This window comes from Corvus cornix, chromosome 6 (assembly GCF_000738735.6).
Source record: "Corvus cornix cornix isolate S_Up_H32 chromosome 6, ASM73873v5, whole genome shotgun sequence".
Classification (NCBI taxonomy): domain Eukaryota; kingdom Metazoa; phylum Chordata; class Aves; order Passeriformes; family Corvidae; genus Corvus; species Corvus cornix.
The window spans coordinates 69,044-95,596 of record NC_046336.1 but is presented as its reverse complement, the minus strand read 5'-3'; the positions used below and the strand labels follow the sequence as shown (position 1 = coordinate 95,596).

Below are 26,553 nucleotides of genomic sequence, written 5' to 3'. Positions count from 1 at the left end.
GAGGTGCAGGAATGGGATGATACCAGAGGGGGTCTCTACAGTATGCTAGAAAAGAGAAACTAAAATCTCCAAGAGAATTGGGACTGACTTATTGAGTTCTGGAATGGTGTAAGAAGGGTACTGAACACCAAGTGGGAACTGCCCAGACACAGAGAAAACCAGAGATGAAATATGTACTGAAGTAAAGAAGTTGCACTTGGCCCTTAAGAACCCAAGCATCCTAAAATTAAGAACACAAGTATCTTAACCAATTAAGAAGGGTTCCTTAGGATGGAAACCAAAATAAGGACAGATTTATCTTTTCTAAGTGAATGATGATTACTTAGTCGCACAGCATGAGATGTTGTGCCACTCCTTTTTTCGTAAATTATCTAGGAACATTTATCTAGCGAAAAGGCTTTACAACTGATGTGAAGTCTATCTTAAAAGATCATTACAACACATGACACAAGGAACCAAGGCAGGACTGCACAATCTGAGACCATCCTTAACTTCTAAGAATTTAGCAAGAGTCAAGAAGAAAACAGAAAATTTTGATTGAGATTCACAAAACATCACCGAATAGTTTGTTAATTTAGAAACATATGGACATTAGAAACATGCATGAAGTCTTAAAGTGACCATTGACCAGTTATTCTGCACGTGTGCTCATAGAAGAAAGAAAGTACAGAAAATGTAACAGAGAAAAGATTCTAGCTTGAAAGTTAGTTCAAACATTATTCAAAGAAACTACTAAAACCTCTGTCAGGCGTATTTGTTAACACAAGTAACACAAACTATGATTTACAAAGATGGTAAAGGCCTAGTAGGGAAACCATATGAGGTCTGGCTGAGGTCCCTTGGTTTATTTTGCCTGGAGGAGTCTGAGGGGAGACCTCATCACATTCTGCAGCTTCCTCCTGAGGGAGAGTGGAGGGGCAGCACTGACCTCTGCTCTCCATAACCGGGAACAGGATCCGGGGGAACTGCTGGAGCTGTGTCAAGGCTTAGGCTGGACAGAAGGAAAAGGTTCTTTCCCCACAGGGTGGTTGGGCACTGGAACAGGCTCCCCAGGGCAGCGTTCATGGTGCCAAGGCTGACAGAGCTCAAGGAGCATTTGGACAACTCTCTCAGGCACAGGGTGGGATTTTTGGGGTTGTCGTATGCAGGGCCAGGAGTTGGACTCTGATGATCTTTGCGTGTCCCCTCCAACTCAGAATACTCTATGATTCTAACATCTGTTAAGGCTATTTTCAGGGGCTAGATACCATTAACAGATGATCAAAGCTGACTGACCACAGTACAAGGACAAGTGAAACACTGAAGACAGAAAACAGATCCCACTCCATTTTAAAATCGGCAAACTTTTCATATATAGGGAATTGTAACACCTAAAAGCAACACACAGAAGCAGAAGTATCCTGCTGAGCTGCTACCACCTCTCACTACAAAAAGCCAAATCCATGTACTACGTGGAAATGTTACTGATGAATGCTGGAAGTACACTGCCACAGAAATGAACTGTACAACCTCTCTGAGGGCCTTTTCAGTCCACCACTTCCCACAAGCCCATGAAATGCTTCCCCAATAAAACCGGCAATTATTTTAACAGTTACAGCTAATTTGGTCTGAAAGGACCATATTTAAGTAAAAAGTTAAAAGGGTGACTTAAAACAATCGACCACCTGAAAAATTTTGCAAGCATTCTTTTTTATTGTCTTCTCCAAAATATTTGAAATATTAGTCTGATTCAGATGGCAAGTTTTGTTTACTCACAAACTACTTGTTAATATATTTTCCTTTGATTTTTCCCACAGTCCTGATTATCCTTGTGTATTTTAAATGACTGAAAGCAACACATAAAAACCTAGGAATAAATACCCATAAAAACAGGCTTAATATAAAGCAGCCTTTGTAATTTCTCACCAAATTATCTGTAGAGTGTGGAGCATGCAACTGGCCTTGGCACAAATATGCTCTGCCAAGAAACTGGTTCACAGGAAATCTTCCTTTAAAATACATCTGCAGACAGTCACTGCTGATTTCCAGATATCCCAGCTAAAACCCAAAACAAGCATTTTAATATTTTTTTTAAATGCAACTAATAATTAGGAATTGTTAGCTTTTAAAAATGCATGCCTAATCAAGGGTAACATCTAACTCCGTAACAGTATGCAAGCAATATTCCGTAGAGATGCATACCAGTTGTGGTATAAGCCCATTACAATTTATTAAAGGCATAGTTTTGTCATTCCAAATGTATGTAAAAAGATAGCTTCTTTATTTAACAAAACTCCTCAGTCAGTCATAGAACTGCTTACAGTATCCAAAAAATGTTTCCTTTTTAAACACAATTGTTAACATAAAGACAAAATTCTTAACAGAATTTTGGGCTTTTTTTTAAGGAGGGATATTAGCTGGCAGGATTTGTCAGTGCTACATCTCAATTTTCAGACCATAGACAGATTTTGATGGGATTGCAGCTTGGGGGGAAAAAAATGTTTTACTACAAACTCTGTCTGCTAAAAACCCAGTCACTTATCTTCGTAGATTGAAAATTAACAAGTACTTCAAAATTAAAAATCTCTACCACATTTTATAGAAGTCATTTCAATTAGCAACAACCTTTCATAATTAGAATGTACCAGGGTCATTATTATTTTTTATTAGGGTTCTTTTGCCTTCTTGAACATATTTTCTTCAGTCATAACCAAATTGCTTAATGTTAAGTTTTCCATAACAAGAAAAAACAGGCATAGCAAAGTTTTTTTTATATACTATGGTACACCTTGCTAATTTTGTTCTAATTACAAACTTCACAAACCACACCTTGCTGATGGACTGTAAAGAAATGATAATTTAAGGGCTGAGTTTTAATGGAAAATGCATGTTTAAACAATTGCTCTCCAAAACCAGAACAGTGTCATACTTTCCTCAGGTACTTCTGAGATTTTTAAAGTAGTAACTGTAACGGCTGTAAATACAGTGTATCTATACATGTTTTCATTCAATACTGCTAAAAGACCTAAATTACAAACCCGAAGTGCTTGTTCAGCACATAAAACATATAAGTCGGTGCTGATGTTATCTGACGAGTCAAGTGCAGATTGTCCTTGACTGGCTGATTTGATCAACTCGTAAGCATTCTTCAAAGCCTGAACATCTGAAATAAAAAAAAGGAATGAAGAATTTTTGCTTCCAGGTGTACTGACATGATTGTGTTCAAACGAGCCACGTGATATGCAGTCTCTCCTTTGCAGAAATAATTTAAGAATGTTTAAGGAAAACAATGTCACACACACGTTGTTCGTTGTTCGCAGTTAGGCATGATTCTAAGATGAAGAATTAACAACTCTCTTGCTATTTAAAATCACTAACGTTAGCACACTAGAAAGTGAACTTAGAAAACAGATTAGGATCAAGCTATTTCCCTGTTTGAAGTGGGATTTTAATTTCACTTCTTTTTGAAGATGGGCTCAAGGTCGCAGCCGCCGGCCGCCCGCTCACCTCCTCCGCTCTCTGCCGCGAGCAGCCGCTCCCTCACCGCCAGGTCCATCCCGCCGCTGGACGAGGCTTCCCCGCGAGGGGCATGGGGCAGCTCCAAGACGCGAGCGCGAGGCCTTTCCGGAGGTCCCGAACGCTTGCCCGGACAGCCGAGGGAACCGGCTGTCAGCGGTATCCGCCAGAGACCCGCAGGCGGCCCCTCGGCCGTTCGCGGTTTCCACAACACAGGCGCGTATCCCGGCAGCCTTCCCACAACACACACGGACCTACCTTCCCTCTCTCCCTCCCTCTCGCCCTCCCTCTCTCTCGCCCTCGCCCTCCGGCCTCGCTCGAGGGGCCGAGCGAGCCGGGAGGGAGCCGCCCCCGCGGCCCCGTCGGGCGGGGAAGCCGTTAGGAACCCGCCGCGGCACCGGCGGCACCGAGAGCGGGCGGGCACGGGCTCAAGGGCTGACATAGGCAACGATTGATGGCTTCCTGCAGATGAAAGCAGTGCTGTCACCAGTAATTTTTGTCCCCGTCTTGAGAGCTTCTAAGGCGAAACCTTTTGAAATAAAGCATACACCACCAGTGGCTGAACCTTTGAATTAAAGCAGAACAAAATGCCCAAGAACATTTGGATCATATCTGCCAGTGCAGGAAGAAGTCATAGGTGAGGGTAAATAAACCTTCAGGGAAAAGAAAAGAAAAGAAAAGAAAAGAAAAGAAAAGAAAAGAAAAGAAAAGAAAAGAAAAGAAAAGAAAAGAAAAGAAAAGAAAAGAAAAGAAAAGAAAAGAAAAGAAAAGAAAAGAAAAGAAAAGAAAAGAAAAGATGCCTGACATCAAGATATACCAAAGGAACTGTTTAGAGCCTCACCACTGCCCCTCAGCTACTGAGTCATACCAGATCCTCTGAGGGAAATCATTGTGGTCATGAAGACAAGTTAAAGGTTTACATACATAAATTCAATTTTAAACCTAAATCCTTTGCTCTTTAAGGTAGACTGCAATTCTGTACCAGTAGGCTATTCCAGTACAAGGGTCTGTAAAGAATTCAGGAGTAGATTCAGTCCCTACCTGTACTGCATAACCCCTCCCTGGCCACAGGGCCCATATAAATTGAGTAACTGTCTTGCTTCTAGGAATATTAATTAACAGAAATAAAACTAATCTGAAACTAGGTGGGCAAGAAAAAAACCCCTGTAGCAAACCTGCGTCGATTTCTGAAGCAGAAAGCAATATATTGGTCTTGTGCAATTATGTAATTATAATGTTTACTGTGGCTTACCATGATATACATATATGTTGTTTGTAGCCAAACTTTGTAACTCTTACTCAGCTACAGGCCAGACACTTCTGGATGTCTGTTGGCAGAATCCCAGACTCGGGTAAGACTAGTGTCTTCTCATATAGAAATGAGTATGTGAAAGCTCAACTTACTCAACTGACTTCTGTAATGTAGATAATAGCCAAAATGGCACCACCATAATATAAACATCTGAAATTTTTCTATTTATTATTCATCCCCATGAAATACCTGTGCTAAGACTCTGGCTGTATTATCCCCAATTTCAATGGAAAATTACTGGCTGCTATATAATGAAAAGTGGTCACTTGGTTTGTGATAGAAAAGTAACTATCAAAATCTACTACTTATGTCATGGTAAAATGACGAGGAAAACATAGAAAGGAAACAAACAAGACCAAGTTAAAATCAACTATTGGAATTAATTTTTAAATGAACTGAAAGAAATTAAATCAAAGAACTGATTTTAAAAAAATTGTAGATTTGGGCGGGGGTGGTCATCTATCACTTCACTAAACTTTTTGACTTCTCTTAAATTGTAACCCAATGTAGAATGACTGGTACTCAAATCTGGAAACTAAGATATAGGTTTTCATCCTCCCAGTTGTTACCCAACAACAGTTATGATCTCCTGATACTTTATAAACTAGAAACCAGTGGCAAATTGCTGGCAGCTTTCGCTAAAGGGTCTGTGTCCTTTACTGCCACTAAAGTCACCTGTCCGTACAAATAACGAGATTAAAGTAGTCATGTTAACCAACATAGTAAAAACTTTAATAATAGAACGTCTTCTGTAAATGGCCAAAAGAAAGTGCAGCAGGGAGATTACTTCACAGTCCAGTTGCCTTTTATAGGATTTATTTTCCTTGAATAGATGAGATACTAGATAACATGCCTGATTCCTCCTACAGGCAAGGCGAATCTAGAAAGAATGAGAAATAGTACAGTCCAAATACTCTCTAATGAGAATAGTACAGATGTCAAAGGAACCATTGGTTTTCTCCATGTGCTTTTTTATTATAATTACTTCCTCATTCTTTTGCACTCTGGTTTGCAGGTTCAAAAATCTTGTTTCATGTGTCACATGTTTGTTCTTCTCAGAGGGCTTTGCTATGGTGTGTTTTTCTAACAGTAAGAGAATATAAAAATGGTTTTCAGTAACATTTTCTCACCTATTGCTCCTTTCTTTCTGTTCTGTGCTAAGGCAGCTTAAGGGCAACTTCATTATCTGTACTGTGGGTGCTGTCCCTTCTCATTATGTACCATGGAATTCATGTATGACCCTGAGGAGACTAGACATGTACATTCCATTTATTCCCAAGCTGCATACTAAGGTAGAGCCATGAATGCACATAAAGAGCAATGAAGGAGAGAAACAAAATTTCTAGGTGGCAAAGAGATTTAGACAAACTGGAAGTATTATCTATAGACACTATCTGTAGACACAGTAGGCATCTTATTATCTTTGTTTAGAAATTGATCATGAACATGTAACTTGTATTATTAAATTATTTTCCATTATCAATTCTCTGAATAAAAGCTTAAATCAATCTATTTTTATTTAAGTTGAAATTACGTGTTCCTAGAAAGCACTTATAACCAAATCACTGAAGCAGTTAATCTGAGGAGTGGGTGTATTTTATATGGAATAAAAGACAGCAAATGACAAGTAAATATCCAATGACACAATGCCTCTGTTGTCTGCGCTGCCCTTACTCACCAAAAAAATAATGGCTCAACGTATCTCTTCTCCATCTTGGATTCTGGTGAAAATCTAGTACACAGTGAACACAGGAATGGAACTGGATCAGAACAAAAGCCTAGCCAGTGAGCTTTCCTTTGACAGAGATGAGCAGTAGAAGGCTAAGGAAGAGTTTAGAACAGGGAATTGCAATATTTCCAGAGTAAGGAATCCCTGAAGCTTCCAACAGCTCAAAACCAGCAAACTTGAGCAGGCCCTGCTACAGTACCTGCAGTTTTAATGATCTTTGACATGCTTTTTCTCATGAATTTGCCCTATTTGACTCCTTGAACACATACAGACTTTTTAATCTCCACTATATTGTGCCAGGCAGATTCAGATATTAAATAAATATTGCATGAAAAAGAACCTCACAAAAAGTACCTCCAAAAATATTTTTATTTAAAAGATACAACTATAAAAGCCAAACACTCCCAGGACTTAGCTGTGTGGGATTTTAACTAAGCTCTGGCACTTGTTTGAGAAAAATTTTCATGATGTCAAAATTAAGAATCTTCTACCATCTGGTCCACCGTGTGGAAATGCCTGTGATACAAAGTCTAGCATGAGTGAAACACTGTGTTTTTACCTAGCCAGCTCTGCAGACTAATTTATGCACTCGAACATAATGTAAAGCAGTGATTACTTAGTGACCCACTCAATTTATATCATTCAAACGATAGCAGAATAGGATCACTCATGTTGAATGTTAGACACAAGCGCTCTTAACGCAATCATAAGGCCATACTATGAATTCATTAATAATAGATAATTTCTAGTAGCTGTTAACACAGAGTAGCTACAGTCACTCACAATTAACTCTTTTAAACATGCTATTTCGGAAGAGCGTTGCCCCGCCCGGCCCCGGCGGCCGCGCAGGCGCTGTGGCTCCGCGCGTGGCTCCGCGCTGCTGTGCGGCTATGGCGGCGCTGCCCGTGGTATTGGTGCTGCTGCTGGCGTCGCGGCCCCCTCTCAGCCCCGCGGGCGCGTCCCGTCGCTCCGGCGGCAGCAGGTGGGTAGGGGATTGGCTTCTGCCGCTGCTGGCGCCGGGCCGGGCCGAGGCGAGCCAGGAGACCGGGCCCGGGCCCGGGCTCCCGGCGGGAACTGTGGCTTAGCCGCCGGGGCTTCGCTGTGGTGTTGTCGCGCCCCCGGGCACGGGGACATCTTAGCGGTGGGCCGAGGACTGGGAAAGGCTTCCCGGGGCCGACAGCACAATGGCTGAGGTAAAGCGAGGCTTGGTTACTCCGTGATGAGGCAGCTGGCGGTGGGAGCTGGGAAGTCTGGGCTTAAGGAAAAGGAACTTCGGTGCGCAATGAGGAGACGGTCAAACAAGTGCAGACCACAAGATGCTGTCAGTGAGGAAGATGGTCTCAGCTATTAGAGAGTAAAATCTGTCTTTGCAGATTGCACTTGGGATGAGGACCGAGAGGAACTGTAGTATATGGACACTGATTTTGTTTTTAATCACTCTTTCTTCCAGGGAATGTCAGAGTGATTTCTTCTTATACTAATAGAGTGTCCACAAAGTTACTACAATGACAAGAGAGGCTTTCTGTAATTGACTATCAATGCAGATTGTACAACAGTTCACCCAAACTGATGAACAGTAATACTGTGTTGTGTTGTTGGCATTATGTAATGTAAAATACGAAATTAGGTAAGTATAGTCCATCTTACAGTTTGCCGTGCGGGGGCGGGGCTTGTCTTTACAGGTCTGCGAGTCAAGTGTGTGTGGAAAAGTCACTCATTTTCAGAAGTAACACCCCTTATCCTACAGACATCGTTTCTGATCCTGGTGTACGTGATCTGCTGTTCTGTGTGCGGCTGGATGACTGTAAGCAATCTTTCTTTTCACATATTTTGTTCATAGTTTGCCTCTGCTTAGGGGATATTTTTTTGAACTACACGTTACAATTGTTGCTAATTATTTTGGCTATTACAGTTCCAGAGAGACCATAACGAATCAGGGTCTGATCACCAAAGACAAAACAAAGAAAAAGGTTATTGCACTCTTACTAAGGGTAGGGTCTCTGGCTGAGCACAAATAAGTCTTTATCAATTGCTTATGCATCTGAGGTACCTTACATAGGTGGCTACACATAGAGCAGCAGATAAGGGTTGACATTTGAAGTATCCCACTACTATAATTTTCAGAAAGTGTTTTCTTATTGTGTCTTGGATTCTTTATTATATATGCTTATTTTGAGCCTTTCTTCTCTGCTGGTGATGATTTTTTCACTGGTAATCATGTATCCTTGTAGGATGTGCCATTAACATTCTTTTCTCTTTCTGCTTTCCACATTGTACTTCATTTGAGTGATTCAGTGTCCAGTTCCTGGCATTCAGTGCAATTGCTGTGGTGGTCTCACATTTGAACACTTAGCATTTTCTCTTTTGAGTTATGTGTCTACAAGTTGTGACCCACAGTTCCATCTGCTTCTGACCTAAGTCTTTGAGTATCTTAGGTTGGGAGGGGCTCAGGAGGTTAACAGGTACAACAGCTAGTCAAAACAAGGTTAGCTTTTTATTACCTTGTCCTGCTTTCAGCTCTTTACAGATGTTGCCTGAGTGTTTTGCATACGGGGAAGAACAAAGAAATTATGAGAGCCTCATAATATATAGTGTGATAGGTAGTAGTGCTAGAACTTTACCCATTCCAATTTTCAGTAGATCTCACAGTAAAGATGAATTTAGATGAGGGTTTAACCTCAGCTTAAAGTGCTGTCAGGCTCCTGGGTGTTTCAGCCTGTAACTTGGAATCTAAATTTTACCCTTTTGCCACACCATTCATAGTATCCTAAAAAGAGGATTAAAAAGATTCTGAATTTTAAATGTTATCCACAGAAAGGATGATCTGTGTCCAGATTGATGGCACCAGATTTTTTTAGCCATTTAATATTTGGGCCTAATGTGTATCTATCACCTGATAAGGCCCACTGAACAGTTCTAAACATTTGACTGCATGTATATGTTAGTTGCAGCACACCTGGGAACAGAATTCACTGTTCACATGGCCTTTTCTTTTTCTGTGCTTGTTGCTGGGAGAACACATGGGGAAGATTTTATTTGGGAATCTCCTGAAGGATCATAAAGTTTTCTGGTAGAGCAGCCTTCTCCCTAGTGGCCTTTCCCATGGAAATATAGGGACACATATCTTTTCATCAGCTGATTGTGGCAGCAGCTTTTCCAGGATGGTGTGATGAGCTACCACTGCCAGAAACATAATCGAGCCCTAATGAATTATCATGGCCAGTGAAAGTGATGCACAGGTCAACTTCACCTCATTGAAACCATTGCTAGCAGCTTAAATTGTCTGAAATTTCATTTTGCCTTTTTCTGCAAGATTACATAGCCTTTAGTATCTAAACTTAAGCAGTTTGAATATCTTAAGTTTTGCTGCAGATTTCCTTCCAGTTTTCAGGTATATTTTGCATTATGTAATGCTGTTAGCCTGTGGTAGCAAGTATTCAGCTTTGGTAATGGAAGAGTATGTGAAGAACTGGATCCCAAATCGATTAAATGGCTATGAGTAGCACAGCTGCAAATGTTTTCTTTTTCAGTCTCCCTCAAGTGATTATTAAGCAAGCACCTATTTTTGTGAACCTTGTAGGAGGTTGATATTCCTTTGACTTTTATCTCCTTGAAAGATTTGACTACTTAATTAGTGGTGTATTTGGATATTAAAAAGCTTTTGTTTCTGCTAGCTGTGCTGTACCTCTGAGCATCTGCTTTGCCCTTGAACAGCAGAATTGCGTTGAGAGCTTAAGGTTCTTTTTATACTGTTCTTTTTTTCCCCCCCCAAACCTGCTGGGTTACGTAAATTCTTTTTTGGTTCTGTGTAATTGAGAATACTGCCTCTTGTTCCTGTTGTCAGTAGGATATGTAATCCTTGCATCTTCTAAGATGCTTTATTTGGATGTATTGAAAAGTTATTCATATTAGGATGAGTATACGTAGCATGCCTTTAATAATTTACCATTTTATAACAGTGCTTTGGCAGTAATAATTTAATACATTATAGCATCATAACCATATCATTGAATACCACCAGGTCAGGAAGGTATAAGTGATACTGTAGGATACCAACAGAAAGTCTGTTTTTTTAGGATGCCTGTTGTCTATTCATACTTATCTTGAGTATTACCAACCTTAATTATTTTGAATCCATTTAATGTTGCTTTAAGTGAACTAACAAATGGGCAGTGCTTTGTAATTAAAATGTCATGTGTGTCTAATTTGGGCATCTCACAGAAATTACAGCACATATTATGATAGCTGTTAAGGAGTCTTCATGCTTTTTGGAAACTCACTTTGTGTATTAGTATCTGTTTCCCATGACCCATACAAATTAGTACTCATGATATCATCCCGTTTGTAGATCATACTAGCCTATTAGAAGTGTTACTATGGATTAATTATTATAAGGCACCAGCTAGCGAAGTTATTCCTTTTAAAAATATTGGCACAGTATTTCCTGTTATCTTTTCTAGTAACTTAATATTGGTGGATTTCTTTTTTTTCTCTTTTCAAAATATAGCAAAGCTGAACTATTTTCAACAGCCACAGGATATCAAAGAATCTGATTTTGTGGAGTTCTTGGAGAAGTATGGCAGGCACTCTTTCTTAGCACCATCACAAGTCCAGCCATCGTTCTCTGCTTTTTACCGTGTGAGTTGAAAGAAAATAGTAATCAATTTGCATGTATACTCTTATTAAAGCTGTCTGTAATGATGTCTAATGAGAACAGATTGAAAGATTCTTATTTTGTACCTAGAAGCCATATTATCATAGGATCATAGCATATCCTGAGTTGTATGGGACCCACAAGGATCATCGAGTCCAGCTGCTGGCCTTGCACAGGACGCCCCAGCGATCCCACCCTATGCCTGAGAGTGTTGTCCAAATGCTCCTTGGGCTCTGTCAGCCTTGGAACTGTAACCATTCCTGAGGAGCCTGTTCAGTGCCCCACGGCCCTCTGGGGGAAGAACCTTTTCCTGATATCCAGCCTAAGCCTCCCCTGACACACTTCCAGCAATTTCCTTGGGTCCTGTCCTTTGTCACAGAGAGCAGAGATCAGTGTCTGCCCCTCGGGAGGAAGCTCCAGAGTGCAATGAGATCTCCCCTCAGTCTCCTCCAGACTGAACAAGCCAAGTGACTTCAGCCATTCCTTGCATGGCTTCCCCTGGAGACCTTTCACCATCTTTGTAACCCTGTTCTGGATGCTCTCCAGTAGCTTTATGGCTTATGTTGTGGCACCCAAAAGTGCCCTCAGGGCTCAAGGTGAGGCCATAGGAGCATGCAGAGCAGAGTAGAGCAATCGTCTCCCTCTAGCAGCTGGTGATGCTGAGTCAGATGCACCCCAGGATACAGATGGCCCTCCTGGTTACCAGAGCACACTGTTGAACTGTTTATCTCTCAGTACTTTCCATTCCTTAGTGTATAAAAAGTTTCTGGTCAGTTTCCTTGTATTTAAGAGGTAGGACAACCTTTTAAATAAAACTGGGTGTATACAAAGAAGTACAGATTTGTCTCTTGCCCTCAGCCTTAGTATTCCACAGTAACTTTGTGATTTCTCCAAATTGTCTTTTCAGGCTGGTGATCCAATCCTAATCTACTTTGATTCATCATCTGTATTGAGCATGCTCAGACAGCCAGTAAAAATGGGAGCCAGTGGACTTTGTGTTGATGGAAATCCTGCTGGTTAGTAAAGGGGGAAGAATCTCTTAGGATGGTTTGCTTCTGTTTTATTTGTTGTCATGTCTTAACTCTCCCAGGCTTCTTGGACAGTAAAAGCACGAGCTGTACTCGGATTTTTGCCAACTTGAGCAAGAGCTGCATGACTGACCCTGCCCTAGATGCTGCTTCCTACTACCGCGACTTCACTGTGCTAAAGGTGCATTTCATATTTCTTGCTTTTGTTCAAAATCTTAGTGTTTGACTTTGCATTGCCTTCCACTGGGACTTCAGGTAACTGTAAAACTGAAGGTCATCTGGTGTGTCATCCCTGATCTCCCAGTTGTTGAGGCCCTCTTGCTGGGAAACCTGTTAAAAATGTCACGACTGGTGATAATCCTTCAATTCAAACTACGTTCCAATAAATTTCCATTATTAGCAAATTCTTAATGTATGTAACACATACTTCATTGATATTTCATAGTTCTAATGGTTTATCTAAAACTCTCTCACATTTTAAACAGGTTGTTTATCGAAGTATTCCTGTCTGTTCCATCAGCTTGATCAACCAAGCAGTACATGTTCTCTGTAAAGAATTAGGGTGGTTTTTTTTACATAAAGTATTATCTCTAAAATCATACTGAAGGCCCCTTATTAATATTAGCTCTATTTACATCCATATCAATTTCTCTACTATTTATCCTGACAATAATTTCAAAGTAACCAATATACTGTTCTGGGTTCATCCTACTGGTCTTACTGAATGCTTATATGAAAATGTCTTCTATCTGTAGAATTTTCCAAGAGGAAACAATGCTGTAAATATGAACACTTATTAAAGCTGATGACTCATTTTACCTTTATATTGGAAATCTAAATCTACATAACTGTAATAGAGAGTATTCTGTTGATCAGATTTAATTCATGTTTTCAGGGCTTTCTTTGTCACTGTTGCCACCAATCAGTTTTTCCTTAACTGGACGCTGAAGTACTTACTTGATTGCAGAAGATGGGGCTCAGGAGTGGATCAGAGATGTGATACTTAAAAGTACCTGCATTCTGCAGGGCATTAGCAGGGCCAAGTTTAAGTTTGTCTTTTGGTATTTTAAAATGCCTTTTGTGGACTGTGTCTGTGATCTATAGATTACAAAATGATGACAAGTTTTCACATCTGGAATAAACAAAGTAATTTTGTCACTGTAATATTCAGGCTCTTTTGTAATGATTTTATGGCTTTAGTCACTTGCAAACACAGCAATTTACTTAGCTTTTTATTGGTATTGTAAAGCGGTTCGTTTATTTTCCCCAGGTCCCAATTAATGACGCCATCATGCAGCCCATGAAGGTCAGTTTCTATTCCCAATGAAAAGAATTTCTGCTTCTGAAGGGAAAATTGGAATGTGCTGTGTCTGAGACAAGATTTTTCTTGACAAAAGTAGGACATTTTGGTAAAAAAAGGACATAAGTAAGGGCGTATTTTTAAATGAATGGGCATAGATAGGACTAAAGTCAGGCAGGTAGATTATTTTCTTGGAAAAAGATTTGGGATCTGGAGCAGTGTGATGTACCCCTAGATCACAGCTACAGCAGGGAGGTAAATCTGACTTGGATGGAAAAGCAGTGAAAAAGAGTAAAAAATGCACACTCCTTTTAAACAGTTACTAATTGTTAATATGCTTACTGTCTCCAGGTAAATGTCACTGCAGTCTCACCACCTGGAGCTCCCCACATGAAAGACAACACATGCACCAATGTTGTTTCTGAGGTATGTGAATCTTCTTTCCTTTTAGAGCAGCTTAACACAAGCTTAAAGTCATTGCCCTATTACCTTACTCTGTCTCCGCTTATTCTCTAAATTGGACTTTGAGGTGATCTATGAGATAGAATACAGTGGCACAAGTGGGATTCAGAGTGTTTCTGTCCGGTTCAAAGTGAGCAACATCTCTGGGAACTCCAGATCCTCTCTGCAGCAGCACTTCACCATGCACTTCTGGGTCAGTATCCCCACCCTCCCTGGAATTTTACCAAGTTTGTAGTCTGTAGTTTGTGACTCATTTTTGTGCAGATGAGACCTGAAAAGATTAGAGCAGTGTTACTGTGGTATAGTAGTAACAGAACGCTGGGGTGCAGATGGTGGTGGAAGATAGGAGGGGAGGCATTTCTGGTCTCAAGTAAACCATGCTAGTAGAAAAATCCAGGCTCAGCACAAGCATGCAGTCTTTCATTGCACAAATTTCAAGGAGCTGATTATTTTTATATGACTATCTTTGCTCTTGTTTTGGTTTGGTTTTAGGTGGTTTTTTGTTTGTTTGGGGTTTTTTGGTGGGTTTTTTTGAGGGTGGGTTTTTTGGCTTGTTTGTGGTTTTTTTGGTTGGTTTGGTTTTGGGCTTTTTGGCCTTTTTTTGGTTGGTTTTTTGTTGGGTTTTGGTTTGGTTTTTTGTTTGTTTGGGGTTTTTTGTTTGTTTGGGGTTTTTTTTTTGTTTGTTTTGTTTTGGTTTTTTGGTTTGTTTTGTTTTGGGGTTTTTTTATTTTTTGGGGTGTTTTTGGTTGTGTGTGTCTGTTGGGGTAGAAGGGAAGAGGATAAGTCAGCTGCATGGCCTTGTGAAGGAAAGGGTTGAAGCTAGGGCAGTATCTGACGTGTTTAGTGTTTGTGAACGAAGTTGCTAAATTTATTCCAGGTACTTGCTTAACTTTGCCTGCGCAGCAGGAAAGAAAGTTACTTTGGAAGGGGTAGAAATCTGGGAAATACTAATGTGTGTTAAGTTCACATAAATCATGTCCCATAGAGGCAATGTAAAATTGGATAAGTGGTGACCTCAGGGGTTGATAAATGTGCAGTGCAGCCTTGTTGAAGTTATGCCTAGAGGCTCTTGCCATACAACCATTTAGAAGTGGAATGGTCCACTAAGAATCAGGGTCAAGGCAGGGTTTGTTCTGCAGTTCTTCTGTGGAGTTGCCCAGACTGATCTGTTCACTTCCTCAGAGACAAATGTTGAGCAATAGCAATTCATTGTATTGAGAGCTTTCCTGGTATTATCCACATTTCAGGATACTGACATTTAGTTTTTTTACCTCCTGGACTGCAAATGAAATTGGCCAGGTAAGAAAGAAGCCTTGGAAACAAATAGTTTAAGTAGTGTATAATAATCAGTCATTCAAAAAACAGCTTACATTTATATTTTTGAGAATGTGAATTTGATCTTTGGAGATGAACGGATGTCATTGGTGGTAATATGTTCATCTTCTGTTTCTTCCCTTTGCATCTTTGTAGACCAGGACTCTTTCTCATACGTTGCCTAGAAGTGGAAACCCTGGCTATATCAATGGAGCACCACTGTTGATTGCAAACAGTGGTGCCATGCAACATGTATCCTTTTTCTGCTATGCGTTTTTGTTTATCACTGGGATTTTTTGATTTCTGGTACTCCACTGTCTGGACTTCTATAGTCCCCTGATAGGGATAAGGAGGAATATGGGGTGAGTGGATTGTTAAATACAAGATGAGTGTTGTATGTTGTCTGTTTATACTTTCGTTTGGCTTCTTGATGTGCAGTCTGTCAGATGAGCATATTACGGAGTGAAAGTGATGGAAGTTGTTCAGGGTTCCTCAGACACATAGTACAGTTTGGAAGGAATATGAGAACAGCCTGCAAAATCAGGTAACAACACACTCTGCAGTCATCCTTCCTGACAGTCAGAAGCTGTGGACTCACTTAGCATGTTGTTCTGTAGTCACTCGTGTAGTGCTGTGGAGCTTAGGTCCTTCCCTGAGGTCACCGGTGGGTCTCTACAGATCTTTTGTATACTCCTAAGAGAACTTGAATATTGGAAAGATGGTGGACTGCTAGAATAATATGAACATTGTGAAGGTCTTCTGGGACATTTTGAGGCTGTAGTCTGGCAGTATGTCTTGGGCAAGAGTGGAGTTGAGGAGTGAATCTTAAAAAGTGGTTGTTTCGAGGATTTGGATCGTTCTTCTGACACGGCAAGTGTAAGACCACTGATATGGTAAGATGGCTAAAGAGCTGTCAGTTTTCCTTATCATACATTACCTTGCCATATTTTTCTCCTTTCTCATTGCAGAGAGGATTGAAATTGCATCTGTTTAATACTAATACTTGTTGATTGATTATAAGAGCAGAAGAAATACTTACTGCAAAGAAAGGATGTTGATAGTGGTTTGGGGGTTTTTTTTTGTCCTGGAAGTCACTTTGGAAAAGGTGTTATTTTCTCATTTCCAGCCTATCCCCAGTACTGGAAGACAATAACTGTAGTTACATGCAGCAGAAGTTATACAAGGCTTTTCAGGGGATGAACAGAACAGAAGACTTTGCTATAACTGGCAGTGCTCATTCAACCCAGGCAGAAGAGTGGATGACCATTCTGATTCAGAACTGCAGCGTGCAGGTAATATGAATGCAAAAAGACCATCTGTTAATATTTTTCCTTTCTTGCCTTTGTACTGCCTTGGGGAGGTGGGGGTATCTGGACTTCTTCTGTGTAATGATCCTATGACTCTCAGAGGTAAGCGGTCATTGTATCCTAATAATAGGGTAGCAAAAAAAAAACCCCAAAAAAGCCCCTAACAAACCCTGACAGATTTCCTATCTCTTGAATCCTGTTCCTGCTGTTTAAATGGGCAAAAAGAGTGTAATACCAAATCCAGTGTTAATTACATGGTTTTCTGACAGCCTTTTGGAACTGATAGTAGCTGTTTACTTCCTATTAATTATTATTATAATCCTTTTTTGCTTTTCCAGAATAGGGAATATTTTTATGGGGATATTTATATCCTATTTTATTACCTAATAAGGATAAAGTTTGTGAGCCAATTGTATTGTAATAATTGTTAATCTGTGGGGGGATGGCTAAGTGGAATGTGAAATCCAAGTGGTAAAGCTGAGAAAAATTCCAGTTGGAAATGAGATGACAGTGAGATGGATGTAGCTCCAAAATGGGTGGTTGACCTGACCAGAAGTTACAGAGTTAGTGCTGAAGTGATCAATTCAGGTTCTGTGACCTATATTATCCAAAACATTAGACTTTGACAATAATGGTCCTTTATCACTTTTAAAATACTATATTGAGTTGATTGGGGTATATTTTATTTTCAGGCTGTGAATTGCACTTCCTGTTGTATGGTTCCTGTGACCCTGGAGATACAGATATTGTGGACTAAAATGGGCCTTCTGTCCAACCCACAAGCTCAAATACTGGGTGCACGGTACTTTTACCAGTGTCACCCCCTCAAGGTATGGAATTAAAAACCTTCCCTCACACACAGAGGTAATTAAATGGAGTTTACAGGTTATTTAAGAACCAAGGAATCAGATGATCTTGAAACTAAGTAAGTTGAGATTTACTGAGTTTTAGCAGTTGTCCGGCTGCAATGGCAGCCTTCCATAGAGGAAGGTTGTTTCGTGGTCTTTTCAGTACTGTCCTCACTCAGTTGCATAACAGGGAAAGATACCTTCTTTCCAACCCTAAACCACTTTCTGCCACTTAAGGACTCCGTCTTTAAACTTTCAGTTATGGTTGGTATAAAGTTGTAGTTACAAACATTCAGTGACTCCATGTTTATTTAGTTGTCTCTTAAAGCCTTGATATGGAATTCTAGTTGAGTAATGTTTCACAGACTACACGGAATGCTGATAATCTGTGCAAGAAGATATTTCTGTTCCTCTAGAACTTCTGAAATCACCAGCAGGTAGCTGAGGAAGTGACTAATGCTGATGGCAACATATTTAAAGAACTGGGGAGGAAGGCTGTAAGCCAGAAAGAGGGTATTCAAGGCCAGATTGGGCAAAGTTCTGAACAACCTGGTCTAGTTGAAGGCATCCTTGCTCATGGCAGAGGGCTTGAACTAGGTGACCTTTAAAGGCCCCTTCCAGCCCAGACCATTCTGTGATTCTGTGATGTCAGAAGGAATGTGTCAGCTAACACGTCCACAGAGGACGACTCAATGACTAGTCTTTCTCAAGAATGTGTCAGTGGATCTCATTGTGATTTTTTTTTTTTTTTTTTTTTTTTTTTTTTGACATCACATAGTCTTTTGGGCAGTAGATACATTTCAAGGTTTACGCTTCTCTGTAAGGGCTTTAGGGGGAGCAGCTGACACCCACGTGGGCATTTTCATGGCTGTGAGGTATGACATGGAAAGTATCTGTCTGATCTGTTAAGACTCTTTGAACTTCAGACTCAGTCTAAATGAGATTTTACACGCTTGTTTGAATGGGTCTCTTGGTACCCCTTTGTTCTCCCTTCTTGCAAAATACATGAAGAGAAGAGGATAGGAAAATGTTAACCGTGTGAAACTCATATTGCCCTGAGGCAAACTGACACCCCTACCCCATGAAAATATTTTTTAAATCACCTGTTACATGGCTTCATTAACAAAATTTCTGTCTGAGGAAGAAGACTTGCATTCCTAGTAAAAGTGCAGGGTGTGAATCCCTCAGTAAGAATTAGCTAATCAAGAGGAATGAGATTCAGATTTGATTCGCTTGAGCAACTGATGCTCGTTATTTTAGAGCTTTAAGGTATATTGCAAAGCAAATTATAAGAAAGCAAGTTTCTGGCAGCAAAAAAACCCCATGCCATTAAAATCAGTACTGACTTCATCAGTGACAATCCACAAATTAGGATTGTTAGTAAAGACATTTTAGCAAAGGACCAACTTGCAGTTATAAATTGCAGCTATGTGTAAGCATACAAGACTGCACGTTACTTTCAAATTACATCACTTCCCAGCTTTAGCCTACAGATTCTCTGAGAACTATCCTCTAGTTCCTTTAATTATTCTTTAGGGAAACCTTTTTTTATTTAGACCACACTGTATCACTGGAAAGTTGCCTAAGTAACTGACCAGAAAACAGAGAACCCAAGGAAGACATCCCGATTTCCACATCCATCCACAATATCTAGTCATAGTTGTACTTGAACTTCCTGAAAATACAGGACATTTTTAAATGATGTAGAGCTCTACAAGAGCATGCTGGAAGTTGCTGGTGGTTGCCTTCTCCCAGCTGTTCTGGAGGGGTTGTGTATGGGGTTTTTTTTCCCTGCTCTAATCTCTCTGATTTTAAGGCAGTTTTTGAAGGTCCAGACACTAAATCAATAATCTTGAGGCTTCTTGTTGACTAAAGTGATTTGGCCTATCATGTGTTTACTCATTGGTAGGAGAACTTCTGTCCATCAGAAGTGATGGGGAAATTCTACTTGTAACTGCTCAGCAGTGGTAAGTTGTGACCGAGGACTGATCTGGCATGGAGGGCAAGAAGGGGTTAAACTCGCTAGAAGCAGGAATGCCAGGACACCTTGCAATCGAGTGAAGTTTCCAAGTGATGAGAGAAGCAGCAGCCTCAGCATTGTCTTGCAGTCATTCTGGAATGGGAACTGCTCAGGGGCCACCTTTGAGCAGCGGAGCAGGCCTGGGGCTGGCTGAAGTGCCCCATGGTGATGCTCTCAGGAATGATGCTGCTGGTGCAAAGGTGCAAAAGGAACCTGCTCATTATGCTTTTTTGCAGACTCCATGTAGAACCACGTGCTGCAGTAGGACTGTACCCAATGCATTGTTCATTTTATTTTTCTGTTTTATTTAAGCACAGGAGTATTTTTTTAATTCGCCTTGAGGAAGACCACAAAAATTCCCCAATAGGAGTCTCAGAATTTTTGTCTTAAGAGTCATGAACTCTATCTTGCAACTTTTTTGAATGCTTCCTACAGAACTTCACTCTAAAGGCAATCTTTGAAATTCTTCTCAGGGAAGTGAATGAGGTCATAATTTCACAGGTTGGCTTAAACCAGTGCAAGCACAGAAGGTATGCTGCCAGTGAATTCTCTCTCAATGTTAGCATGCAGAGCTGGCAAGTGGGGCAGGGCGTGAGGTTGATCATTTGGCAGCAGCATGGTCTTACATCAGCCCAAGGTAGCCATGAAACTCCATGCAGCTCAAAGATGGAGTGTATTAGTTTTCTTGCAGAATTCTGTTAAAACAGAAAGAACTGAGGCTTTAAAAGTTTACTCCCCTGTTTGATCTTCACTGATCTGTCTCCTTCCTGAAACAACATCCTAAAATGTGAGCAATAAATTTATTATGGTATTGGGTCCCTGCTTTAATTTATTGATGTTTTATTGATAGGATTGCATCTTGTGGCAGTTCTTTCTGGTAGCAAGCACTTGTCCAAAGAGCCAGGCGATCTTTTATAAAAAATAAAGCTAGCTTTGCATCTGTTCTTATTACTAACTAGCTGGTATGTCTTTCCTCTGAGTAGAAGGCTTATTATAGCAGAGCTTGAGTCACTGCTGCCATTTTGGAGATCTGTAGCATACGATGCACAGTAGCTACTGATCTTTACTATACCCTCAACTTACCTGCTAAGTATCAATTTTGGAAAGAGGGGCTACTCCTCTGAAAACTTAGGTCACTTAACTCCTGCTGTCCCAAAGACATCATGCTTGCCAGTCATCTACAGTGAGTCCCCACTAGAAGATTGTGGAGGGGTATGCCTTTTGTTTGAAGATCGCTACACTTTCTGCTTCCCTTCTTGTTGCAGTTTCTAAACTTGAGCACGGTACCTGTGACAACTGTCGTTACCTTCACTGACATGACGGATTGGCCGGAACCTCCACGAGGCCAGCCCCAAATGCACTGGAAACTCCCATTTGACATCTTTTTCCCATTCAAGGTAGCACTGAATGTAGAAAGAAGTTACAGAGGTGATCTGGCTGGGTATTTTTTGTTGATTCTAATAATGTCTAGTATTTTCTGCTTTTGAAAATAGATAGAGCCTGTGCTTAAAGTTTGGTGAGTGAATTGATATATTCAGGATACGATCCAGATGATGGGCTTTTGTCTTCAGGTTTTTATACTGTGTCTGTGATATCTATGTACCTTCTGTTCTGGGATTAAGCCATGCAGACAACTTCTCCTCTCATGTCCCTCTTCTCTGTATATACCATCTGTGAATGTCACTGCAGTGACACACTTGAGAAATCCAAAGACATTGCATTAATGAGGGACAAGGAGGAAGATGTTAAAATGATTAGTCCATGTTCTCAGAAACCAAGAATGCTCTCTAAACGAAGGAGTATGGAGAGAGAAGCTGAGTTCAATCAAAGCATTTTGGAGCTGCTTTCAGTTAGCTCCCTGTTGGGGAAGCACCTGATTTTTCTATATGGAACTAACCAAACATATAAAATACAGGAGCCCACCTGGTCGGCCTGAATTCTAATTTTATGACATGTGTAGACATGTGTGCCAGTCACTCCTAACCTGTCCTTGTTAGATGATGACAACCACGCCTCTGTGACACTTCTTGAAATTTGCTTTTCTGTGTCTTTTCAAATACAGATATTCAATTGAAATTCTCATGATTTAATCACTGTTTACATTAGCAAGAGCATTTCACAAAGCAAAGTAATTGTAAATGCCATATACTCTGAAATACAGTTGAATTTTAATGGTTTGTCAAAACATCTTCCTTCCTGATCTTTTTTTCCCCCCCTCCTGGAAGAAATGGGCCCAAATATAGTTTTTTCTAGACAAGAAACATTCTCTTGTGGCTCCGGATAGGAACTGAACTGAAAATTACAACCACTAAAATTCTAGTGGCACATCAGAGAGAGTTGTGAATAGTTCTAAAGCTAAAAAATTGATTATTTTAGGAAAATTTGTAGATGTATTATGAGACTGAAGCTTGCTGCAATACCTTACCTCTGGCTCAGTCTCTGGGACCAGGATATAAGTTTATTGTTTTTGAAGTTAAAGGTGGTGTTCTGATTATCTAGCCTGCCCCATACCATCACACAGGAAATCTGCTCAATTGTTCCAGGAAGCTGTTGAAAGTATATTTTTTTTTAGCAAAAGATTTATTATTATTTATCTTAAATTCTTCAGATGATGGAAAAATCTGCCCCATCTGATGCCAAGTACTCCAATGGAATCAATAAGGGTCAAAAATATTTAATAAAATGTATTTGTTGCTTTTGTACCTATACTGCACATAGCAACTCTATTGCTCCTCCTCATTACAAACTTAAAAAAGAGTGCAAAAATAAACTGAAAAACTTGTAGTTAGTCGGGTTATCAAAGGAGATAATACGAATAAAACAAAACTACAACCCATCTAAAAGCTTCTGGGTTAATGTCGCATATTTATCTTTGTGATTGTTTGCATGGTTTATTAGCTGGGAACAAATTCCATGCAAGTGTCTGCTGCTTCCATTGATTCCTATTCTGGGGCAGCCCAACCAAGCTGGTGTGAATATTGAGAACTGTGTGCATTCCAGTATTACACAGGGCTGTACTGTTACACAGTACAGCAATGACCTTTGATTTTTAGATAGATGTGGCTTCTCCGATGTGCCTGTACTACCTTTGAAAAGCTTTTATCAGAACACATTTGTAGTCCCATGTCCTCTCATGTCCATAATTTGTGGAATCCAGGAAATTAATTTAGAGGTGACAGTAACTGAATTACAAAGGGTTAGCTGGAGAAACTTCCCAAATGTCACACGTCAATGCCAAATGTATTGGGATAGGGCTTGAATGAAAAGGATCTGGCCTCCTTATTTTCTACATTATTGAGGTAATCCACTTAGGTATGACCACAGAGATACTGTTTACTCTATGGGCTGCAAATACATGAAGTGCTGGAACAGTGCATCACCTTATGTTGTAATTATCTGCCATACCCCCAACATACCCTATTTTCTAGCTCATGTTCGGCTCCTTTCACATTTTGTTACAGCAAGAAATAAAGCTGGAAAGAGCCTTGTCCATAACCTTGTCCAGCCTAAATTAAGGCATGTTCAAATTCTAGCCGTGCAACAGCAATGCTTGTGGCTTTAGGCTCTGTGGTTTCCTGTAACAGTGCAATTTTGGGTCTACTTTGTCATGTTGTGTTCCCCCGCCCCGATCTGAAATAGCCTGTGTTGCAATTCGGTATCAGGCAACTTTATGACAGTGTCACGCACAAGGCAGACTCGTATGTCAGATGTACAGGATGGAGTATTTGTACTCCTTGACAAAAGGGCTGAGACAACACTCTTATTTCTCTGCTGCCAGCATTCTAGCTAGAGCCGTCTTTCCAACATTTCCCTTTTTTGAGGCAGTAGGTCTATTTTTGCACTGTCTGAGTGAAGATGATCTTTACTAGATCATTTTTAAAGTCCGTTCCAAACCTAACCCTCGAATTTTAGATTTCAAAGCAACAGCAATTGTAGAAGCCACGGGCGGGGTGGGGCCGGAAGCGACGTGACGCGGCGGTGACTGCGGCAGCGGGGAGCCGGGCTGCGCCGTGCAGAGCCAGGCGGGTGAGTGGGGACATGCCGAGCCGAGCCAGGCAGGGCAGAGCTCATCCGAGCTGGCTAGAGCAGCCTCGGCCGTGCCGGGAGCGGAGAAGTGGGCTGGGCTGCGGGCGCGGGGTTGCGGCTCGGCCCGGCCTGGCCGGGCGGAGGTGGCAGAGGGAGCGCCGGGGTTGCTTCGCCAAGGGGCGGTCCCGTGCTGGGTTGTGCCCGCCTTCCGCCGGTGCTGGCCGTTCCCCTCCCGCGTGGAGAACGGGCAGCGGCTGCGGTGTCGCTCGTGACAGAAGGTTGAGGGCTCTGGAGGGAAAGGACAAATGAGTTCAGCCTTAGAACTGCCGGGGGGGCACCCGCTCACCCCCGGTCCCTCGGACCCCGCAGACTTTCCAGAGCCGTACATATTCGGGGTCACTTTTTCTCGGCGGTCTCAGAACGTTACTGCTGCGGGGGTTAACGGCAGTGTGAAATCGCAGTTTTGATCCCTTGCGAGCACCAGACGAACTGGTAAGAGCTGCACGGGCCTCATGCATCCGGAGATGTTGAGAGCAGAGCTGTTGCTCCTCTTGAGGTTTCTTTTTACTTGCTGGTCTCTCGTGCCTACTTACAAGATTTCTCCATGCTCAAAGAAAATATTTAAACCCTCCTGACACTTCCGTGACAGCTAACAGTCACTCCCTAGGTTTTGACCCGACTTTGTGATAAGCCCGTGTTCTTCACATACTGTTTCTTCACAGTAGACAGAACAGGATCAGATTAGAGGTTTTTTTAAGTAACCTGATAGCCTTCTGAAAAGAGTAATCAAACTCTAGGTAATGGAGACTTAAGAAACAAAGCTTACATGGTTTACCAAAATTATTTGACAATTGTCTCTATACTTACGAAGTCAAGAAGAGTTTTGGTTTTTTAAATGAAAAATAACTCAAATATTTCTATATACTTATAAAAATTTTCCACATGCTTATACCTGTGCTGACTCTGTACCCTAAAATTGATGGATAATTGGAGTATTTACCTTCTTCCCAGATTTGCTCTTGAAGACACTGAGAAGAAATTTACAAAGGGTTAAAATAAAGTTTTCTTCTTTCCTGTTCTATAGTCAAGTATTTATGTTTAGTCATTTCAGAAACTGTATTACCTTTTCCATATTTGTGTCATTGAATATTTTTTGTTGTGTAAACTGCTTTGCTGATTTATTTTTTTTTTGCTGTATTTCCTTGGTCTTCTAAGCTACTGTTTTGCCAGGGTTGTTATAAAAAATGTGTTTTTAATAGCAAAGTAAGCATCTCTCAGGCTTAGCTTCAGTAATTCTTCAGCTGTTCATATTGCATATTGTGTTACTAGGAATATAAAAGCAATGGTATTTTTACGTTTTTCTGCAGCATCCAGGGAAGAAAACATCTGAGAGTCACTGTGCATGATACTCTGAAAAGTCAGTTCAAGATGTAGTGAAAAAAAAAAAGCAAATAGAATGGTAGAAATTATCACTTAAGGAATGGAATGCAGAATAGAAGACCATATTATACCAATACATTAATCCTTTATTTATCGAAATTTGAGTACTCTATGCAGTTCTGGAGTCTCCTTTGGCTAGCATGCACCACTGTGTTTGGGCTAATCAGGGAGGTGGAGGAAGAGCAATGGAGATCATTGTATACATATGTATATGAAATAGCCTTGATATAAGGAAAGTAAGAGCATCCTATGCTGATGTATTAGTGGCAGTATAGTCTAAGGAATTGCTGTGCTTCTCTCTTGCTGGTGCTAATATTCACTTCTATAGATGGGTGAGTCAGTTAGTCTTTGACCAGAATATTAGCATGAACAACCTGTCTTGCTTGGGGACAGGAATTGCAGCTTTGAGCAGAAGGGGTGGTGCACCTCTGGTGCTAGAATTGTTCAGGGACAACTTGAGCATGACAGCAGATGGGGGAATGAGGTGGTAGGTGCACTGCAAGCCTGTAAAATCATCAGTGGTATGAAGGTGAATAACCCCAGTCTTCACAAAGCTGGAAACTAGGGGAGTATTCAACTAGTTTTGATTGCTTTCTTGTCCTACCGATGTAGTTTATCTGGGCATCTGACAGACTGCTGCTCTACCTACGAGTTTTATTTTGTTTTCCTGAGTGATGTTTGGCAATTGTACAACCTTCATTTGATGGGTGTAGGAAAACTGGAACAGAACTGGGATGCTAGTTGTATCATCTTTCTCTTAACAGGTTGTGGAACCTGATGTTTTGCTGCTCAGTGCTCAAAACAGGTGGTAGAAGAAAGTAGCAAGATTTGATTGAGGCAAGAGTAAAGAGATGTTAGGAGGAAGGAAAAGCTTGAAATATGCTAATTAATCCTATCTTGAGGTTTGTTAATGAGGACTTGTGCATGATTAAATTAACCTGTCCTTATGTTCCTCACTTAGAAAGCTTTATTAAAGCAGCTACGCTGTGTGAATTTTTCTTCCTTTTTTTGTCTTTTTTATCTGGGGAATAAAGTATTTGCACAGAGATGTACTTGTGTTTCTTGCAATTACGTCTGGGATGCAGGTAAGTGGACTGTAGCATGTGTGCCTACACATATGGTTATTAACATCAGGATAGTTCCGTGCTTTTTCTTGAAGATGGAACTCTCTTTAGGATTACTGAAGGTTCACTACCTTTAACTGTCTGAAACCACAGTTTTACATTGCTCACTTCTTACTATGCCTGCAAAGTACACTGAGGTAAGTAACTGCTGACCATGTAGTAAATCTAGCATTCCCTGCCACTAACAAGAATCCTTCCATAAAAACTACTGTTTTCATGTGGCAAATGAAATACTGATTTATTTTGTACGCCTTTTCTCTTACTCAAAACCAGAGGTCAGATTAGTATCTGAAAAAGAAAAGCAGCTCCTCAGTATGTGAAATGGTTATGGGGAACCTGTTGCTTTTTATTTGGAAGCACAGTTCAAAGAAGTTGCGCATGCTAAAAATTGGCCAGGTAAGCTTAAAATGAGAGCATTTCCATTTCTTGTTAGCTATTCGAAATGAATCACAGAATATTCTGTGTTGAAAGGGACCCACAAGGATCATCAAAGC

General features: G+C 40.7%; 3 protein-coding genes across 7 annotated transcripts in view; 2 read left to right on the top strand and 1 right to left on the bottom strand.

Moving 5' to 3' along the window:
• CFAP46 (cilia and flagella associated protein 46) overlaps positions 1–3,814 on the bottom strand; it is a 72,576-nt gene extending 68,762 nt beyond the window's left edge. The window contains exons 1-3 of the mRNA XM_039554394.1: positions 3,487–3,814; positions 3,018–3,142; positions 1,906–2,037 (exon numbers count right to left, since the gene is read on the bottom strand). Of these exons, the coding sequence (XP_039410328.1) occupies positions 1,906–2,037; positions 3,018–3,142; positions 3,487–3,535 (306 nt within the window). The 5' untranslated portion in view covers positions 3,536–3,814. The remainder of the gene's footprint in view (positions 1–1,905; positions 2,038–3,017; positions 3,143–3,486) is intronic.
• Positions 3,815–7,385: 3,571 nt separating this feature from the next.
• On the top strand, positions 7,386–25,987 carry TCTN3 (tectonic family member 3). Of its 4 annotated transcripts, XM_019291269.3 has the most exons (14): positions 7,386–7,518; positions 8,219–8,340; positions 11,044–11,174; positions 12,098–12,206; positions 12,281–12,399; positions 13,489–13,524; positions 13,870–13,944; positions 14,039–14,173; positions 15,451–15,546; positions 15,741–15,838; positions 16,421–16,586; positions 17,294–17,431; positions 20,735–20,866; positions 25,700–25,987. In XM_019291269.3, exons 1-14 carry the CDS (start codon positions 7,427–7,429, stop codon positions 25,745–25,747), a joined length of 1,497 nt encoding a protein of 498 aa, XP_019146814.1. In that variant the 5' UTR covers positions 7,386–7,426; the 3' UTR covers positions 25,748–25,987. The 4 variants fall into 4 exon arrangements, with proteins under 4 accessions (XP_019146814.1, XP_019146815.1, XP_019146813.1 ...); XM_019291270.3 differs by lacking the exon at positions 20,735–20,866; XM_019291268.3 differs by lacking the exon at positions 25,700–25,987 and having other exon boundaries at positions 7,387–7,518; positions 14,048–14,173; positions 20,735–22,959.
• The window catches only part of ALDH18A1 (aldehyde dehydrogenase 18 family member A1), a 32,024-nt gene continuing 28,884 nt past the window's right edge, over positions 23,414–26,553 (top strand). The window contains exon 1 of one of the 2 annotated variants that reach the window (XM_010408410.2): positions 23,414–23,495. The gene's annotated coding sequence lies outside the window, so the exon portion shown is untranslated. The other variant, XM_019291266.3, reaches the window with a different exon arrangement.

Coding starts and splice junctions, on each gene's coding strand:
- TCTN3 (XM_019291267.3), top strand. CDS start 7,427: ATGGCGGCGCTGCCCGTGGTATTGGTGCTGCTGCTGGCGTCGCGGCCC. Junction 13,525..13,869: donor CCATCATGCAGCCCATGAAG/GTCAGTTTCTAT, acceptor TACTGTCTCCAG/GTAAATGTCACTGCAGTCTC. Junction 14,174..15,450: donor ACTTCACCATGCACTTCTGG/GTCAGTATCCCC, acceptor GCATCTTTGTAG/ACCAGGACTCTTTCTCATAC.